Here is a 20,581-nt window from a genome sequence, read left to right on the forward strand (position 1 = left end):
TCCATCTTGAATTCTCATGGAGTTGTGAATGGTGTACAGTAAATACGTACTGTACTGTATTATGCTGTTAGCACTGTATTGATAAGTAGTTCTGCTGTATGTTCAGTACTACAATACAGTTTATGAAAACAATTTTACACTAAAATTACTGTACTGCAACCTTAATTTGAACACTAATACTATGTACTTAAATTTAACACTTATTCTAACTGTACACTCCACACACGATGTTCTTAGATGTTTGCATCTGCTTTGCTGGTGCTCACTGCTGCTGTGTTTGCTTCAGCTGCTTCTGAGGTGGTGCTGGCTGCTGTTGTACCAGTGTTGGGTACAACTGTGCTCGTGCTGGGTATAGCTGTGCCCATGCTGGGTACAGCTGTGCCCGTGCTGGGTACAGCTGTGCTCGTGCTGGGTACAGCTGTGCCCATGCTGGGTACAGCTGTGCTCATGCTGGGTACGGCTGTGCTTGTGTTGGATACGGCTATGCTTGTGCTGGGTACGGCTTTGCTCGTGCTGGGTATGGCTATTCTCGTGCTGGTTGATTTTCTGTTACTAGTTCTTGCAAAATATTGCTTCATTTTTGGCATTAATAAGGCACTATTATTAAGCCCCTGAAGCATTTTGTTGTATAACGATACAGCTGTAGTAAAAAATGGTAAATTCCACGATTATTCATCCACCGGCGGATAAATACGTCAATCACAGACAAAGCTAAGGGCACTGGGTGCCTACTGTACGAACGCAGACTAGGTCTATACACCCTATAGTAGGCTGGTGTTTAAGCCAGATCCAGTAACATAAATTTCTCTCAAATATTGGATTTACATCAAATTATATATTTTTGGGTTATATATTTAGTTTAGCAACATTATTACAATAATAAGAGTTATAAAAATACTTATTTTAGAATTGATTTATTAATTTTATTATTTCGAACCCGTAGGTCACTGAACTGTGGAGACGAAATTGAACAAAACACGCATGGTGGAAGTGAATGAGATGTATGGCAAGTTTTGTGAAATATATGATAAAGGCACAAAAAAATTTATACCAAAACAGAGATGCAGAACTAGGAAACAGGATTGGTTCAATAGAAATTGCGAGAGGGCTAGAGACCGAAAGACACAAAAATGGAATCAATACAGGAAGAGGCCGAACCCCCAAACATACCAGCGATACAAAGATGCGAGAAACAACTACACGGCAGTGAGGAGAGAGGCAGAAAGAAATTTTGAAAAAGGGATTGCGGACAAATGTAAAACAGAACCAGGTCTATTCTATAAATTCATAAACAACAAATTGCAGGTAAAGGATAATATTCAGAGGTTGAAAATGGGAAATAGATTCACGGAAGATGAAAAGGAAATGTGTGAAACACTAAACGAAAAGTTCCAAAGTGTGTTTGTACAAAATGAAATCTTTAGGGAACCAGATACAATAAGAATTCCAGAGAACAACATAGAACACATAGAGGTGTCTAGAGACGAAGTGGAAAAAATGCTCAAGGAGCTCGGTAAGAACAAAGCAGCTGGCCCAGATGGCGTTTCACCATGGGTTCTGAGAGAATGTGCATCTGAGCTCAGCATTCCACTTCACCTGATCTTTCAGGCATCCCTGTGTACAGGAATCGTAGCAGACGGGTGGAAACAGGCTAACATAGTTCCAATCTACAAAAGTGGCAGCAGGGAAGACCCCCTCAATTATAGACCTGTATCATTGACAAGTGTAATAGTGAAAGTATTGGAAAAACTAATCAAAACTAAATGGGTAGAACACCTAGAGAGAAATGATATAATATCAGACAGACAGTATGGTTTTCGATCTGGAAGATCCTGTGTATCGAATTTACTCAGTTTCTATGATCGAGCCACAGAGATATTACAGGAAAGAGATGGTTGGGTTGACTGCATCTATCTGGACCTAAAAAAGGCTTTCGACAGAGTTCCACATAAGAGGTTGTTCTGGAAACTGGAAAATATTGGAGGGGTGACAGGTAAGCTTCTATCATGGATGAAAAATTTTCTGACTGATAGAAAAATGAGGGCAGTAATCAGAGGCAATGTATCAGAATGGAGAAATGTCACAAGTGGAGTACCACAGGGTTCAGTTCTTGCACCAGTGATGTTTATTGTGTACATAAATGATCTACCAGTTGGTATACAGAATTATATGAACATGTTTGCTGATGATGCTAAGATAATAGGAAGGATAAGAAATTTAGATGACTGTCATGCCCTTCAAGAAGACCTGGACAAAATAAGTATATGGAGCACCACTTGGCAAATGGAATTTAATGTTAATAAATGTCATGTTATGGAATGTGGAATAGGAGAACATAGACCCCACACAACCTATATATTATGTGAGAAATCTTTAAAGAATTCTGATAAAGAAAGAGATCTAGGAGTGGTTCTAGATAGAAAACTATCACCTGAGGACCACATAAAGAATATTGTGCAAGGAGCCTATGCTATGCTTTCTAACTTCAGAATTGCATTTAAATACATGGATGGCGATATACTAAAGAAATTGTTCATGACTTTTGTTAGGCCAAAGCTAGAATATGCAGCTGTTGTGTGGTGCCCATATCTTAAGAAGCACATCAACAAACTGGAAAAGGTGCAAAGACATGCTACTAAGTGGCTCCCAGAACTGAAGGGCAAGAGCTACGAGGAGAGGTTAGAAGCATTAAATATGCCAAAACTAGAAGACAGAAGAAAAAGAGGTGATATGATCACTACATACAAAATAGTTACAGGAATTGATAAAATCGACAGGGAAGACTTCCTGAGACCTGGAATTTCAAGAACAAGAGGCCATAGATTTAAACTAGCTAAACACAGATGCCGAAGAAATATAAGAAAATTCACCTTCGCAAATAGAGTGGTAGACGGTTGGAACAAGTTAAGTGAGAAGGTGGTGGAGGCCAAGACCGTCAGTAGTTTCAAAGCGTTATATGACAAAGAGTGCTGGGAAGACGGGACACCACGAGCGTAGCTCTCATCCTGTAACTACACTTAGGTAATTACACTTAGGTAATTACATGGATTAGACCCGTCTACTCGTGCTGGAGTTGTGCCGCCAATAACATGAATAATTTCTCAAATAGCAGATATCTATCATATTACAGTATATTTTTGGTTTTATATAGTTTAGTTTAATTAGGATAATAAAGAGTTATTAAAACACCAGTTTTAGAAATAATTTATTGACCTGAAACGTTCAAAGTCATGGATCACTGAACTATGACGACACAGACGAAAGTGAGTGAAACCTCACTGTAAAGTAAGGTTTACTGTACAGTATTCCCTTATCTGTCCACCCTCACTCATCTTATTTCATCACAGAAAATGTATATAAGAAGATTTCAACACATTAGCTAGCTATTCACGCTTCAGCCTTTAATTTACAAAGATACGTGTGCCACAACTCGGTGAATGAAAATCATTGAAACTCAGTCGTTCACTTGTGTGGACCATTCTGGCTGGTGTTTGGTTCATATGATTCACTTGTTGTGTGGTCCACTTGTGTGATCCAACTTGTCTTATGAAGGAATTATTAATTGTAATCTGTGATAGAATGAGACAGTTTTCCACCACCCTGTGAACTCTGTCCCAACATCGTAAGATTGTGAACCACTTGTGGACCACTTGTGTGGTCCACTTGTGTGGTCCACTTGTGTGATCGAACTTGTCATATGAGCGAATTATTAATTGTAATCTGTGATAGAATGGGAAAGTTTTCTACGAGTCTGTGAACTCTGTCTCGACATCGAAAGCAAATCCGAACATCCCCCCGCTTCGGTGAACCATTGTTTGTCAAACTGGGTGAGTAAATACGGCTTGAAAAGTGTGCAAACTAGCTGGAGATTCGTTGAATCAGGGTACGTTGAATCGAGGTTGTACTGTATAGTGTAATAACAGCAAAACTATTTGTTTATTATTTTATGAACATAATACTGTAATTGAATCATTAATATGCACACCATGCTTTTGAGTATAGCAATGATTCACACATTTTGTTACGTAAATATATCACACCACACACTGTTGAATAATATTAGTACAAAAAAACTAAGAAAAATTCAGAATTTTTTTTCTGAAAAAAAGAATAATTTCAAATGGAGACATTGAAATAATTAGGTAATAATATCTTTGTGGCAACTCCCACTTGACAGCTCGGGCAGAGGTGACCGCCTCCGATGCTTGCTCTGTCAACTCCTACATTTTGCCAGACTTTCTCGCCATATTGTGGCCAAAATATGTCGCCTGCGATTTTTATATTTCTGGTACAGAGCAGTGTTGACAGCTATTAATAGCAGAGAAGCATAAGGGTTAAGGTCGCCAAGCGATTCACACTTACTATACTTATCATTCGTCGGATTAAATGTTCTGATTTGAAAGGTAAATAACAAACTGATGGCTGTCAAATGAGAAGATCTCTGATAGAGGAGGTAGCCTAATTTAGACTATCTGGAATCAAGACAAATATCACTAAATTTTTGCTTAAAATGTGTTTGATTTAAATTGCTATACACCTGTTTAGTCCAGCGAGTATTGTAATGATTTGCATAAATTATAAATCAAGTTTCTGATTCTGATAATGATGATGATGTCTGTGTGATTTGCTGATGTTCTTGTGAATCATATATAATTAATGTACAGTACTGTAATTTTTATGCAAACTTTTGAAATCATATCTATACTGTACAACCACACACAAGTAAAGTTTTTTATTTGATTTGATTTCATACACCATTGATAATATTGTATTGTTCACCATTATCGACTTTGTTTCTTTGTCAGCATAGATTTTTAATGGGAATTAGTGTCTACTATGCAGACGACGAGTCACAATAATGTGGTTGAAGATATGATGACCACACCACACACCAGAAAATGAAGAGACAATGACTTCAATCCGTCCTGGAGTATTATCAAGTCGATTGTGTGACTTGATAATGGTCCAGGACGGACCAAAACGTTGTCGTCTCTTCATTTTCTGGTGTGTGGTTTGGTCTTCTCATTTAGACAGGTAAAATGTGCCTATTTTTTAACATTGCAAATGCATTTAATCTGATGTGGATGATATATTTCAGGCCAAAAAGTCATAGAGAAATGGGCAGCACCAATCCTCAAGGCTTGTGATGAACACCTTAAATACGTCCTGTTCGAGAAGGCTGAGCCACTGGACAGTGTCGGGGAGGAGATACTTTTCAGGTAATAATTTACACAATTAAATTTGCATCTACGATTTGAAACTAAAATTATATTAGAAAGGATCAAAGATGTGTTAGAACATAATACAGTACAACCTCTATTCGGCGAACTATGTGGGACCAACTCTGGTTCGTTGCAGGTGTTGGATTTGTTGCAAGAAGTGACCTTCAGGAGGCATTTGTGTCAGTATCATTTTTTTTCTTGTACATAATAAAAATGCATTATCATATTATATACTGTACCTATATATTACTACTCTGCCAAAAAATACTGTGTTATAGCTTTATTTACCTTATTGTTGGATGTTACGGTATCGCCACCTTCATTGGAGTATGGAGTGGCGATTTCGGCGCCATCTATGGGTCGGCACATCAGTTCCCCTGATATTGGACACTATGTGGACAACACCACCTGTTGGTGGTGGCGTGGCAGCGATCAATGGCTCCTATTTCCTGTCCTAGTCAGAAGGAGAGGTCAACGTGGATGACCTCTGGTGGGTGGCGTGTCACGATCAATGCCATCTAGGTTGTGGCAACAGGCATAATGTCAACTCCCCAGTGATTGAGTGTTATCTCATGGTTTCCCCAGTGTCCTGTCCAGCTAATTAATGAGGTTTCTGTGGGGAGCCCCTACGGCTCCCTGGAGCTTATCGGGCTAATGTATGTTATATTAAACCGGGACATTAGCTAAGGAGTTCAGACCTACCAGGGACCAGCGCCAGTACCTGACCCCTTCAGAGAGGTTTCAGGGAGCAATGGCCCTGGAAAACCCCCTTGTGGTTGGGGTTTGCCTTATCTGTCATCGACTGGGGTTAGGCACCCAGAAAGGTAGGCATAACAAAACAAACCCCACATGGTAAAAACTAAAACAAAAAAACGAACAGAGGTAGAAACTCCTACAATCCCAAGGAAACAAACAAGCAAACATCACACTTTACTGCCGCGCCGATCATCCACGCAGCCCTCCCCGCCCCGAGAGGGGGGAGGGGGGAGACCCGGACCTACCGTGCCGGCTGCCTAGCTTCTGTTTGTCAGCTAATGTCAACCGGGATAGACGCTTCTCTGGCCTCAGTTTCCTAGGCGGTGTTTGCCTTGTGTGGCGTTCATTGCCCTGTGTTGTGTTGTGCGGTGGCCAGGAGTACCTCATCAATGCCGGGGCTGCATGCGCTTAGGGGCTTCCTTTCCCAAGCGCCCTGTGAGTACTGCCCTTGCGTGACAGGGTAATATTCCCTGGGGCGTCCGGGAACCATTCCCGTAGAGGTTCTTGCTGCTTGGTATTTGCCTCGCCCTTCGGGCCAGCTGGGGCTTGAGGCCCTTGTTTGGCCCTGGGTAGGGACTGGTATTGTGCTGGTTAGGGCGTCAAGGTGTTGCGCAACCTGCCACCTAAGCGGCGACCGGTTCCTGTTGCCTCTGGAGACGGTGTACTTTTGCGGGGATTTTCTTTTGTTTTTATTTTCATTTGCCTGGTGGGGTCTGCCTAGTGTGGCTATAGTTCCACTGGTAGTGTTTGGTGGCCCTCTGCTAGGCCCCCGTGATTGTACACATCGCAGGGATTTTCAGTGCTATCCTCTACCCTCTTGATATTTTTGGGTTTCTTAACCGGTTAGCAACACCTTGCCCGGGCTTCCCGTAGCAGTCAGCCTACGGGCCCTGGAAACCTCTGTCTGGGCTCGGTGGACCATTGAATGTGTCTTCCAGGTTCCGACTCGTCTTGTATGGGATCGTTGGTTGCTGTACCCTTGTCTCTGGGTGACAGTCGCCACTTTTACCTCCGTCATGCTGCCTGTTGGGTCACTGACACCTTGACCTGGAGTCTTGCGAGAGATTCTCTGCTTGTTCTGCAGTACTCTCCTGATGTTATTACTGTTCAGAGTACAGGCGGCATCCGTGTTGCAAGCTAGATAAGGTTGCTGCAACACGCTAGGTTGGTTTCCCACTCGGATGCCACGAGGCCGTCCTGTTTTGGTAAGGTGCTGTTCGCCCCTTTCCCTCCCTGTTCCCAACTCCGGACCGTCTGTGGGTTTCGGGGTCAGGGCGAGGTTTAGTTGGGGCCGAGACTCAGGCAGTTTTCGGGGGCTGCCCCATTCGGGTTGGGGACGGAGGTTTTCGAGCCTGTTCCAAGGCTTCTGGGTCTTACCAGTGGCCCTTTCTTGTTGCCTTTCCCATGGACTCTTCCTTTTCTTTAAGGGCGGAGGGCTTGGAGGACAGCTCTGCCCCGGAGCCTCTGTTGCTGGTTCACGGGGCTGTGGGGGATGCCTGCTAGCAGTTCTAGGGCGGTTTGCCCCTGCCTGGGTTTTCTGCTTTTGGGTGGAGTTTTTCGCCCATCCAGTCTGCTTGCTTCCTACTTTTACTGGCGTGTTTTTGTATCTTTTGCGTCGGTCACAGCCCTCTGTTCTGTTGGCCATTTTCTTTTGCCGGTTTTCCGGCGTGGCCACCAGGGCGGCGTTGTGGTTTGTTTACATGCGCCTGGGTGTACGAGCAAGCGTCTTGGGTAAGTTTTAAACCCTTTTTCAGGGGTTTTATTCTCCTGTTGTCATTTTTCTGGGGGAGCCCCTACGGCTCCACGGAGCTATCCATGGCTGATATGGATACCCTAATTATTTTGCATCAGTCGATGTGGGTGGAGTTCTAGGCCTAGCGGGGACCACGAGCCAGAACCTAGCCCCCTCAGAGAGGCACGGGGAGCAATGGCCCATAGAAATGCACATGTGATTTGGAGCATTCTATATCTGCCATCGACCGGGACAGGCACCCAGAAATGTAAGTGCCACAAAACAAACCCCTATTCTGGTTAACAACAAAAATCGACAAACGAGTGGACAGAACTCCCCCAGGAAAACGAACTAACAAGCATGACGTCACATGAGCCGCGCCGCATGTCTGCGCAGCTCCCCCGTCCCTGGGAGGGGGAAAGGGGAGCCCCAGACCTCCGCGCCGGCAATCCCCACCTCAGTTCCTCGACTGATGGGATCATGCACGGTCGTGTGGCTCCAGCTCCGGTCTTGTCTCAGTGCTGTGACTTGTTTGCAGTGCTGCTCTTATGGTGGTTGTCAGGTACTCGGGCTGCATGTGCTTAGGGTCACCTTCCCTGAGTGCCCTGTAAGTACCGCCCTTGGGGCTTGGGGTTGCCTTCCACAAGTCACCTTGGGTCTACTGTGGTGTTTGTGTGTTACTGAGGAAGTCTTGGTTGTAGGGTTGATATAAAGCCATTGCTTGGTTACTGACTTTAATACTTAAGATGATACATGACTAGTAGCTTCCAAGCTGGTAGCGTCCTGTACGCTCTTGTTTACCTCTCTCCCTGGCGTCTCAGCCACCGCACATAGAAAACGGATGGTACCATTTTCTGTGAACATGACATCCCTCCTTTTCTTTAAAAAGAATGAATACAGGATGTCTACCATGCTTGTAGCACAAAGCAAAGTTATTGACACAAAGTAAGTTATTAACATATCGAGAGATATTGCATACATTTAACATTAATTAAGCACACAAAGAATTTAAACAACTTAATCTTTACCACACAGGATTTCAATGTTAAAAATACAAATGCAATGTTAAACAAACATGAAAGAAACTGTAATACAAAGTTACAAAATATTGAATGAGAGATCTGCATTATTCAAACAATATTAAATTTAGTTTAGCATAATAAGTAAATACTTTGCATTACATAGGAACACAATTAATCATCAAATCGTGTAGGACGTTTAACATGACGTTTAGGACGAGAGTCCCCAAATACCATAACATCCCTTGATGAATTGTTTATTGAGTTATAACTCATTTTTTCTTTTTCTTTTGCACGACTTTGCACTTCATCATTTTCTACACTAGTTGGAATCACTTTGAAATAAGCAATATTACGTGTTATACTATGATCTTTATTACTAGCTGTTACCATAGTTCCTTTTACACTAATCACTTTATATGGTTTTGTATCATACGGCATATCTAGCTTTCCCTCTTTTTTCTTTTTAACGAGAACAGTATCTCCAACCTTTATGAATTGTTCCTTTGCACGTTGATCATGAGCAATTTTCATTTTGCCCTTGGCTAGTGCATCCTTCTGAGCAAGACGTTTATCCGTTACCTCGGCTGGCATGACGGGTAGTGAGATCCTCATAGGACGTCCACATAAAAGTTCACCAGGTGATTTGCCCAGTGTTCCATGCGGTGTTGCACGGTAGTTCCTGAGAAAAGCATACATAGCTTGTTTCCAGGATCGTCTTTCGGCATGAGCACAGTGTACCGCTTTCATGAGAGGTTGCATGAATCTCTCAACTTCTTCATTTGCTTGAGGATGTAGTGGCATCACACGGCGGTGTTTGAATCCAATATGCTCAGAATAGTTGACGAAGTCTTGTCAATTGAATGGTGGTCCATTGTCCGTCTTGACAACTTCAGGAATGCCAAAATTTGAAAAGATCTTGTCGAGTTTCAGGATGACAGCCTTTGCAGATGTGGAAGTGATGATTTCTACTTCTGGATAACGTGAGTGATCATCAATGACTACCATCAAGTACTCTCCAGTTGGTAGTGGTCCGCAGAAGTCCATCGATACTTCTGTCCATGGTGCAGCAGGTAGTGGTGAAGGTTGTAGAGGTGTTGGTCTTGAAGTATCCACTGCAGCTTGGCAAGGGACACAGGCATCATACATATCCTTTGCTTGACGATCAATGCCAGGAAACCACACCTTTTCTCGTAGTAGCTGTTTGGTCCTAACAAGACCTTGGTGTCCTTGATGTGCAAGCTTCAGAGCACGTTGCTGGAGAACAGCTGGAATGACGATACGAGTACCTCGCAGCACGGTGTTGCGTTGCATAACACTTAATTCTGTCTGGATGCGTTCAAGTGCTTTGAATGCATCTTGGTCAACTCCTGAGGGTGGTATGCGTGGAAACTTTTTCTTAGTCAATGCATCCACTGTTGCTTGCAGAGTTGGGTCCTCTAGGGTTGCGGTACAGATTTCATCAAGAGTGAGAGCCTTAGGGACTGCATCACAGGTTACAGAGTGTACATATTCCTCGGCAACTTGCTGATGCTTGGTGATGGTGAAACTATTGGCAGGATGTCGACTGATATAATCAGCGGGATTGCCTGCACCCGGCTTGTATTTCACCGTAAAGTTGTATGGTTGCAGACGAAGAGCCCATCTCTCAATGCGAGCTGGTGGTTTGGACTTTGGATTATTGAAGATGGTCTCCAACGGTTTGTGGTCAGTGACTATCGTGGTGAAGGGTGCACCAAGCAGATACACATTGAAGTGTTCACAGCCCCATACAAGAGCAAGAGCTTCCTTCTCTGTCTGACTGTATCGTTGCTCAACATCTGTGAGAGAACGGCTGGCGTAGGCAATTACTACTCTGGAATCTGGTTGACCAGGTTTGTGTTGGGCTAAAACAGCACCTAAACCAACAGGACTAGCATCCACCGTTAACTCAGTGTCCATTGATGGATTAAAATATGCAGCAGTTGCATTCTCTACTAGTGCATCTTTCACAGCATCAAATGCATTTTGCTCAATATCGCTCCAGTACCATGATGCATTTTTCTTCAGGAGCTCACGTAGAGGCTTCGTAATGGTAGCAAAATCTCGAATGAAGCGAGAACAGTAGTTTGCCATTCTCAGAAAACTATGTACTTCAGTGGACGTTGAAGGAGGTGCAGCATTCTTGATATCTGCAACTTTCTTAGGATCTGGAGATAGACCTTTGTCATTAAGTACATGTCCAAAGAATTCAATTTTACGTTGATTGAACTCACACTTTGCTCGGCTTAACGTCAGATTCTTTTCTCGTAAGCGTTGCAATGTTGCATGAAGATCTTTGTCGTGTTCAGCTTGGGTACGGCCATAAACAATGATGTCATCAGACATGTTGTCATCATTAGGTACATCTTGCAATACCTGGCTGATGATGTGCTGGAATACCTCGGCAGCACTGTTGATACCAAAACTCAGGCACTTGTACCTATACAGACCTCGATGTGTCGTAAACGTTGTGATGAATCGACTCTCATCATCAAGTTCAAGCTGATGATAGCCCTTGTTTAAATCTAACTTGCTGAATACAGTTGCACCATTCAAGCGGTAGATCATATCATCTACAGTGGGTGTAGGATGGCGTCCACGCATTATTGCCTTGTTGGGAACACGCATGTCCACACAAATGCGCATCTCATCTGGATTCTTCGGCTTTGGTGGAGTGACAATTGGGCTTACCCATGGTGTTGGGCCTGTTACTGGTTCAATGATATCTAGTTCGATCAGCCTATCCAGTTCGGCATCGACTTTCTTGTGAGTATGGAATGGTTGTCGGCGATGTGGTTGGGCAACTGGAATTATATCTGGGTTGATATGCAGATGTACTTTACTATCAGTATAACAACCTATGGATTTAAATCGATCAGAAAATTCAGCAACAATACCATCAACATTGTTTGCAGATTCCACTGCTACAGCATTAGAAAGCTGAAGTAGCCCCAATTTAGTTGAAGTCTTGTAACTGAGTAGAGACTCCTTTACATTCCTAACAACATGGAATGTAGTAGTGAGCATTGCACTCTTTGACTTAATCTCTGGAGTGAAAGTTCCAATCACTGGCAAGGCTACCTTTGAAGCATAGGCAGTGGCTTTGCCATTATAGTTTTCAAGCTTTGGGAACTGTTTTTTAAATTTCTCATAGTGGCACTCAGCAATGGTGTCAATGTTTGATCCAGTGTCAATGAGAACTTTGAGACAAATACCAGCAATGTATACTATAGTCTCTGGGTTGTTTGGAAGATCATTCCATTCTGTGATTGATTGTACTCCATAAGTATAATCACATTCACTGTCATCTGAGACTGGTTGTAATGAAATGTTGTCTTGTACATTATTAACATTCTGGATATGAGGTGCAATATTGTGTTTACCACCTCGACCCCTATGACCTGATCCTCGTACAGTGCTTTTATTCATTGACTGTGGTTTCTTTAGTGCGGAACGACACATAGCACTAAAATGACATAGTTTTCCACACTCATAGCACTTCTTACCTTGAGTAGGACAAACATTATTTTGGTGTGGGTAGTCTCCTCCACAATTTGTAACATTTATTGTTGACACCCTCTGATGTGGGTCGTTGTGACTGCTTGAGTTTTGTTCCATGACTCCAGGTGTGATGTGGTTCTCGGCTCAATTTACTCTTAGGTTTGGCATGATATCTTCTTTGATTACGATGTCCTCCCTTAACCTTACGTACCTCATCACTGTTAGTAACAGTGGCAGAACCGTTGTTGGCACTGCACTCCATGACACGAGCATCACGTGCAGCATCTTCCATTCGAAAAGCCATATCCAGTATCTTGGTAAGAGAACTTTCATCATCAACAAGTTCTAGAGCTCTTCGATGAAGACGTGTAGATGTGCATGATTCAATTATTTGCTGTTTGATTTCTTTGTCAACATCAGCAAACTCACAATGGGCTGCTGAACCCTGCAGACGTGTGTGGTATTGATCCACAGTTTCATTAGAGAGTTGTCTGGCTCTCCTGAAATGCATAATTTCCATTGCAGTATTTTGCCTTGGTTTGAAATATTCAGTTAATTTGGGTTTGGCAATGTCATAATCTTTGGCACCACCAGTGTCTTTCAGTGTGTCAAAGATGTCACAAACTCTATCACCTGCATAATGAAGTAGAAAGGCACGCTTTCTTTCAGCACTTTTGATGTCAGAAACTATCAACAAATTTTCAAACCTTTTAAGCCATTTGACCCACCTCTGTGACAGGTTTGTCTGGTCACAGTCAAGATCAAATGCAGGAAACTGAGGTATATTTGCCATTTTTTACTGAATAAAAGTAAACATATCACTTAACACTTTCGCGCGCACGGCGAAGGTAAAAAAAAAAGCGGTATGTGCGCGCGGCGTTTTTGTCGCTTAAGCGTAAAAACAAAAATGCGTATACTCTTCTTACTCTCCTGACCTTAGTTCTCGAGCTACGTATTTCATTTTGGTACCAACGTGTTCGCAATAAAATTATCTAGAAGAACATCAGTAAAAAAAGTCACGAAACGTATAGGGATACCAGCACCAAATAAATAACTACGAAGATGACTCACCGTGAGCGCCCAACAGCAACAAAATGTTTTTACTCTTGGGATTGTTATCACCTCCACACTTGTCCGACAGCGTTAATTTTGGTATCAATGGACTCGCAATGAAATTCCCAACACGGTGATATGAATATAATCGTAGAATAATGGTCGCGGCCCACCCGCAAGAGTGTGGGAAGTGGTGAAACTGTTACCCGGTATTGGTGATGGGACGACACATGTGCGAAGCATTACCAGTATAAACGGCTAAAGTCACCCACCTGCAACCCGTTTGGGACACTCATGCAGACACACGCTACACCCAAAAAAAAATCTATGAAGGTTCGAGTCTACTTTTGGCAGTTTATGTGATACAGTGTTCATTCTGGTATCAAAATACAAAATACATTACCAGTATAAACGGCTAAAGTCACCCATCTGCAACCCGTTTGGGACACTCATGCAGACACACGCTACACCCAAAAAAAAATCTATGAAGGTTCGAGTCTACTTATGGCAGTTTATGTGATACAGTGTTCATTCTGGTATCAAAATACTCGTTTCAGTTTGTAGTTCATGCGATTTTCAGAATCAACTGAATCGCTGGAGGCTCAACATTTGAGTCAGAGTCAGAGTCATCTGACAAAACCGTCTCGTCAAATGGCAGTGTGCCAGACATCTCGGGTTCTGATTCGGTTGCTGCTTCAGCTTGAGGTGTTGAAGTGAACAAGGGCCGCCTCACACCAGATGGTCCAGGAGTTTGCATGGCATCAGCATAGGCAGGACCGGTGTCATCATTTATGTCTGGAGCGTGCCGCAAGTGTTGAGATACTGTTGCTGTTTGAGGCCAATCTTCCGGGTCCCAGCACAATAGGGCCCAAATTGCCACCTCGTGGAACTGTAGCAATGTTAGCCTTTTTTGATCAGTTGTGTTGTATTTGTACAAAACAAAGGCATTATGCAAAGCCATTTGCAGGAAATAAAACGTTATCTTTTAGGTCCACTTGTGAGTTTTCCTGGTAAAATGGTAATACCATTTGATCAAAGTGGTCCACACCTTTCATGAACTTATTGTACCATGCAGCCTAGTGGTGAGAAAGAGAGCCTCATGGCGCGCAGTTTGAAACAAACCCAAAGTAAATCGGATTAAAATTGAATTTTATACAAATATTTTTTTCAGGACATCATTTTATGTCCACATCGCGGAAGCGGGTAGGCGAAACAGGACTCCAGGTGATGTCCTGATCCGCACAAAGTGATAAAATGTTCCTCAGAATACTAAACACTTACTGCACTGTATATGTTAGTTAAGAATTCACTGTAATTACTTTAATTTTGCAAAGCACACAAGCATTTTAATGCAAAAGTTCACAGCAGAGCACAATACAGCAGCAACTGACTTCTTACCTAGCCCTTGTGTACATGTGTTGTTCCTACTCACAGCAGCACAGCAGTTGTCAGCAGTTGGCACAGCAGTAGTTAGCAGTTGGTACAGCAGTTGGCAGCAGTTGGTGCAGCAGTTGGTACAGCAGTCAGTTCACAGCGTGAAGAATTGTAGCACAGAGGGCATTTCGTATACAAAACATCGGGTTTTGTATACAGCATCAAAGCGTCGTTTCGTACACCGCGTCGACAGATTCCTCAGTACACAGCTTCTTCAGTCAGCACAGCTTGGGTAGCAAATTTACTCAGTTTCTATGATTGAGCCACAGAGATATTACAGGAAAGAGATGGTTGGGTTGACAGCATCTATCTAGACCTAAAAAAGGCTTTCGACAGAGTTCCACATAAGAGGTTGTTCTGGAAACTGGAAAATATTGGAGGGGTGACAGGTAAGCTTCTAACATGGATGAAAAATTTTCTGACTGATAGAAAAATGAGGGCAGTAATCAGAGGCAATGTATCGGAATGGAGAAATGTCACAAGTGGAGTACAACAGGGTTCAGTTTTTGCACCAGTGATGTTTATTGTCTACATAAATGATCTACCAGTTGGTATACAAAATTATATGAACATGTTTGCTGATGATGCTAAGATAATAGGAAGGATAAGAAATTTAGATGATTGTCATGCCCTTCAAGAAGACATGGACAAAATAAGTACTGTATATGGAGCACCACTTGGCAAATGGAATTTAATGTTAATAAATGTCATGTTATGGAATGTGGAATAGGAGAACATAGACCCCACACAACCTATATATTATGTGAGAAATCTTTAAAGAATTCTGATAAAGAAAGAGATCTAGGGGTGGTTGTAGATAGAAAACTATCACCTGAGGACCACATAAAGCATATTGTGCAAGGAGCCTATGCTATGCTTTCCAACTTCAGAATTGCATTTAAATACATGGATGGCGATATACTAAAGAAATTGTTTATAACTTTTGTTAGGCCAAAGCTAGAATATGCAGCTGTTGTGTGGTGCCCATATCTTAAGAAGCACATCAACAAACTGGAAAAGGTGCAAAGACATGCTACTAAGTGGCTCCCAGAACTGAAGGGCAAGAGCTACGAGGAGAGGTTAGAAGCATTAAATATGCCAAAACTAGAAGACAGAAGAAAAAGAGGTGATATGATCACTACGTACAAAATAGTAACAGGAATTGATAAAATTGACAGGGAAGATTTCCTGAGACCTGGCACTTCAAGAACAAGAGGTCATAGATTTAAACTAGCTAAACACAGATGCCGAAGAAATATAAGAAAATTCACCTTCGCAAATAGAGTGGTAGACGGTTGGAACAAGTTAAGTGAGAAGGTGGTGGAGGCCAAGACCGTCAGTAGTTTTAAAGCGTTATATGACAAAGAGTGCTGGGAAGACGGGACATCACGAGCGTAGCTCTCATCCTGTAACTACACTTAGGTAATTACACAGCATTGGTTAGCACACAGCATCCGTTAGCATACAGCATCGGGTATGGGGCTCACAGCTTCTCTTCCTCCTCCAGGCAGCATGCTTCTCCCTTGTGTTTTAAACTGAACAAATACCTGCGTTCACAGTTCATCCTCGTCGCCAATGTGGTGTTTGTGTGTTACTGAGGAAGTCTTGGTTGTAGGGTTGATATAAAGCCATTGCTTGGTTACTGACTTTAATACTTAAGATGATACATGACTAGTAGCTTCCAAGCTGGTAGCGTCCTGTACGCTCTTGTTTACCTCTCTCCCTGGCGTCTCAGCCGCCGCACATAGAAAACGGATGGTACCATTTTCTGTGAACATGACATCTACCTCTGTTGGCTTTTCGCTGCTTGGCGTTTGGCCGCCCCGAGTGTTTGGGGGTTTTACTTCCTTGTTTCATTGGGGTCAGTGGTAGTTATAGCACTGGTGGGGCGCATGTAACGGGGGGGGGGGGGAATAGCTCTATCTTGTCCATTATTCCACCCCCCAGTTAACTAACGAGGCCGGGGGAAACAGCTCTCTCTAGTCCGTTATCCCGTCCCCAGTTAGCTAACTATTCTAGAGCACTCCCGGAGTTCCTAAGGCAACCTCTCTCGTTCAACACCTTGTAACCTAGGTATTTGACTACCTAGGTGCTAAGACTACAAGGCGCCGTAACTTGATCAGTTACCCGAAACTCTAGAGAGAACTCTAGAATACAGAATCATTGCCACAAACGTATAAGAGAAAACGAAAGGGAAGAAATGAATAGTGAAGTAATTAGTGAGGGTTTGGGCTGAGAGGGAGAGAGGTGGGAGGAGCGAGCAGGGTCATTAGCTGAAAGGGAAAGTTCGGAGAGGGGTGGAGGGGAATAGATAGGTAGAAGTAGAAGAGTAGATAGAAGTAGAAGTGTAGATAGTAGAAGACAAAATGCTGCCACCATCCATTCTAGACCATTATATACAAGACAAGGAATGGAACTTGTCTGTATCACAATATTCTCAAAAGATGTTATTACCATGTATCAACTCCAAACATAGGGGACACAGTTAAAGGCCATTTAAATAATAAATTCAATTATATTTCACATACTAAGTATCATAATTTAAGCAATGTTCAAGATCAATATATGTAAAGTGAGTCATCCTCCAAGAATCTGAGAACACTACAACTGACTGCCCCTGATCATCACACAACACTTGTAAACCCGACTAAGTCACCTTAATGCTCAACTCACCAAGTGCCTGCCTATAGCTGGATAGAGAGGGGGGGGGGGAATCTGCAGCTGTCAGGCAGCTTCACCCCAGTCCGACCGACAGCCTGTCTCGGCTGTTGTCGTCCTGCTCTGCTGCCTGGTCTTCTGTCTTGTTAATGCTAATATTCTGAATCGATAGCTCTCCGAGTATATATTGGGGGAACCTAGTAGCTAACTCCGCCCACAAGTAGATAGCCTCCGGCTCTCTATCAAGCCACTCCTTAAACGTCGGCATGTTTGAAGGCTACCAGGCTCCAATTATAAGATTAGCAGAAGCAAGGTGAAATTCACATGATCTGAACTCAGGTCACTTGGGGTCATTAACGGTTAGAGGTGTGAGATCTCCGGCCGACAACTTGGCGCCTTCTCCAATTCCTGTCTCTGACTCATATTCTATATATATTTTAAATACAACTAAACCAAACACTTTTACAGTGTTACACGCAGGGTACTGCGTAGCTAGTTTTCACCTATGACAGCGGCCGGCTCTGTTCACTCTGGGTACATTGTCCACTTGTGTGGTTTTTCTTTTATACTGTATTTGTTTTTGCCTGGTAGGGGGGTCTGCCATGTGTTCCCCCCCCCCTTATATTAGGTTTGTTTGTGTGGTGGCACCCCCTGCTTCGCCCTCACGGGTGGACACGTCCTGTGGGTTCAGCTTTAGCAGTTTGCTTGGTAGTTTGGGGTGCCAGTTAGCAGTGCCCTGCCTGGGATAACCCTTAGCAGTCTAGGGGCCCTGGGAAACCCCCTGGGGGCTCTCAGGTCCGATAGTGGAGACCCTTGCGTCCCCTCTCGCTTTGTGCGAGTTGAGGGTTGCTCTGTCCCTTTGTCTCAGGGTGACTCTCCTTGTTTTTGCCTCCGTCATGCTGCCTGTTGGGTTGGTGACACATTCGACCCTGAGTCCTGCAAGCTTGGTTGCTTGTTCGTGACTCCACTCATCCAGTCTGCTGATGAATTCCCATGGGTGCAGGCAGCTCGCACGTTGCAGGGTAGGTTGTTGCAACGCGCTCAGGTTTGTCGCTTCCCCGGACGCCCCGATGCTGTCCCGCTTGTGTAGGAAGGACCCAGGACTTGGAAGGACTTGGAAGGACTTTTGGACCCAGACTTGGAAGTTTTGGTCGCTTCGGCCTTGGTTCTTCCACATTCCTCTTGTTTTTCCCCTCCTGCTTCCGGCCCCTTCGCATCTGCAGGCTTCGGGGTCGGGGCGGGGTTAGAGGTTCTGAGACTTGGGCAGTTTCGGGGGTTACCCTGTCCGGGGTAGCTGCAGAGGCATTCGAGTCTGTTCCTCTGGCCGATGCTCCGGGGTCTGACCAGTGGGCCCCTTCTCTTCCAGCTCTCTTGGCTGCCCCGGCTTTTTCTTGTGGGGTCGGGGCTTTGGAGGTCGACTCGGCCCCGGGGCCTGGTGTAGAGGCTCCTGGGGTTGGGGAGGAGCGACCTTGGGGGCCTTGGGCTCCATTGCGCCCCGCCCGGATTTCCGTCCTTCTGAGCGGGGCTTACTGTTGTGAGGAGTGGGATTTTTTTTCCCCCTCTGCGTACGATTTGGGTTTGGGCTCTGCTCCTCCCCGGGTTCGGTTCCGTGTCCCTGTGATTTCTTCGGTTCCGTCTTTCAGAGGTTTTCGGCTAACCGCATCTCTTCGCCTGCGGTGCGGTTGGCCTTTGCGGCTTACCTCCTGCATGTCCCGGAGTTTGCCTCCATACTGGTTCCTTCTGTTCTGGCCAGTTTGGGCTCCTTTGTAGCCGTTTGGGCTCCTTTGTAGCCGTTTTGGCTCCTTTGTAGCCGTTTTGGCTCCTTTGTAGCCGTTTGGGCTCCTTTGTAGCCGTTTGCGCTCTGTGTAGCCGTTTGGGCTCCTTGTAGCCGTTTGCGCTCCTTGTCGCCGTTTTGGGCTCCTTGTAGCAGTTTGGGCTTCTGTCGCCAGTTGGGCTGCTTGTCGCCGGTTGGGCTGCTTGTCGCCGGTTGGGCTGCTTCTCGCCTTGTTGGGCTCCTTGTAGCTGGTTGGGCTACTGTCGCCAGTTGGGCTACTTCTCGCCTTGTTGGGCTACTTCTCGCCTTGTTGGGCTACTTCTCGCCTTGTTGGGCTACTTTTCTTTCGCGTCCTGCACTTGCGCCGTGGGAGTTTGTTTTGGTTCCGGGTGGTGTGCACACGTGTTTTGCATCCATTTTCTCTCAGGCGGGCTTCGCCTCTCGCTCTTTTCTTAATCCAATCCATGCCCCGTTGCTTTGGGGGTGTTTTGGGGTGCCGCTGTGGGGAAGTCACAAGGTTTTTCCCTGTGCTCTAGGGTGGGGAGCCTCCTTCGCCGCTCCCCTCCTCTCCAACATGGGCGCCCTGGCTGCCTCCTGCGGCTACGGACTCGAAAGCTGCCTCATGGCCCTTCAGCGCCTATGTTCTGCAGGTGAGTTGGTGCGGTTTGGCGTCTCCTTCATCCTGACGCTGTTTTTGTTTTTGGAAGTAGGAATGGGTGTACATACGTACTTGAGAACGTGGACCGTGTCACCCGAGGTGCCAACTGCAGGGCTATTAGCCCATACAGGGGCAGCTCTTGTTCTCTCCACCTGATTCCTTCCTCGGTTCATGGGTGTCTGCGGGTGGCCTCTTGGCCCTTCCGAGGCGGCTCCTGCCTGTACTCCTCCTGCCCCTCTCCCTATGCTTGTCTAACCTTGCTTGAGTTCGGGGCCCCGCCTCCACCTTGTTCCGCAGTGCAACAGTGGGGATGCCTGTTTGGTAGTACGTTTTCCTGTGTCGGAGGTTTTGTGTTCGCCTCCTTGTGTTTGCAGGTTGGGTTCTGGCTCTTTGGTTCCACCTCTCCCCTGTCGTTTGCCTGTCGGGCGGATTCTGTGCTTCTTGGGCGCTCTCATCTCTGCTCTTGGGGCTGTGTACGGAGTCAGCCCATGTTGGGCTGCCTAATGTGTTCCTTTAATTGCCTGTTATACTGCACACATTTCGTCTACCGTCCCTTTGGCTCAGTTGGGTGCTCGGTTTCCGCCTGTGTCCCCTTGTGTGCCACTCGTATACGATTTAGGCCTTCTCTTTTATGTGGGGCCCTTACCCGCCTGCGAGGCGTTCACGTTGGCTGCTTTTCGGCACTACTGGTCGAGGTGGGGGTATCTGTTCGTCTTCTCCCGGTCCAGCTGTTGCTTCGGGTTCTGGTTCGGT

At 44.7% G+C, this 20,581-nt stretch overlaps 1 protein-coding gene across 1 annotated transcript in view; it reads left to right on the forward strand.

The window, feature by feature from the left end:
• Cap-D3 (Chromosome associated protein D3) overlaps positions 1-20,581 on the forward strand; it is a 276,731-nt gene that overhangs the window by 115,970 nt on the left and 140,180 nt on the right. The window contains 1 exon segment of the mRNA XM_069323213.1: positions 5,099-5,219. Within this exon segment, the coding sequence (XP_069179314.1) occupies positions 5,099-5,219 (121 nt within the window).

Source organism: Procambarus clarkii, chromosome 1, assembly GCF_040958095.1.
Source record: "Procambarus clarkii isolate CNS0578487 chromosome 1, FALCON_Pclarkii_2.0, whole genome shotgun sequence".
Lineage (NCBI taxonomy): Eukaryota > Metazoa > Arthropoda > Malacostraca > Decapoda > Cambaridae > Procambarus > Procambarus clarkii.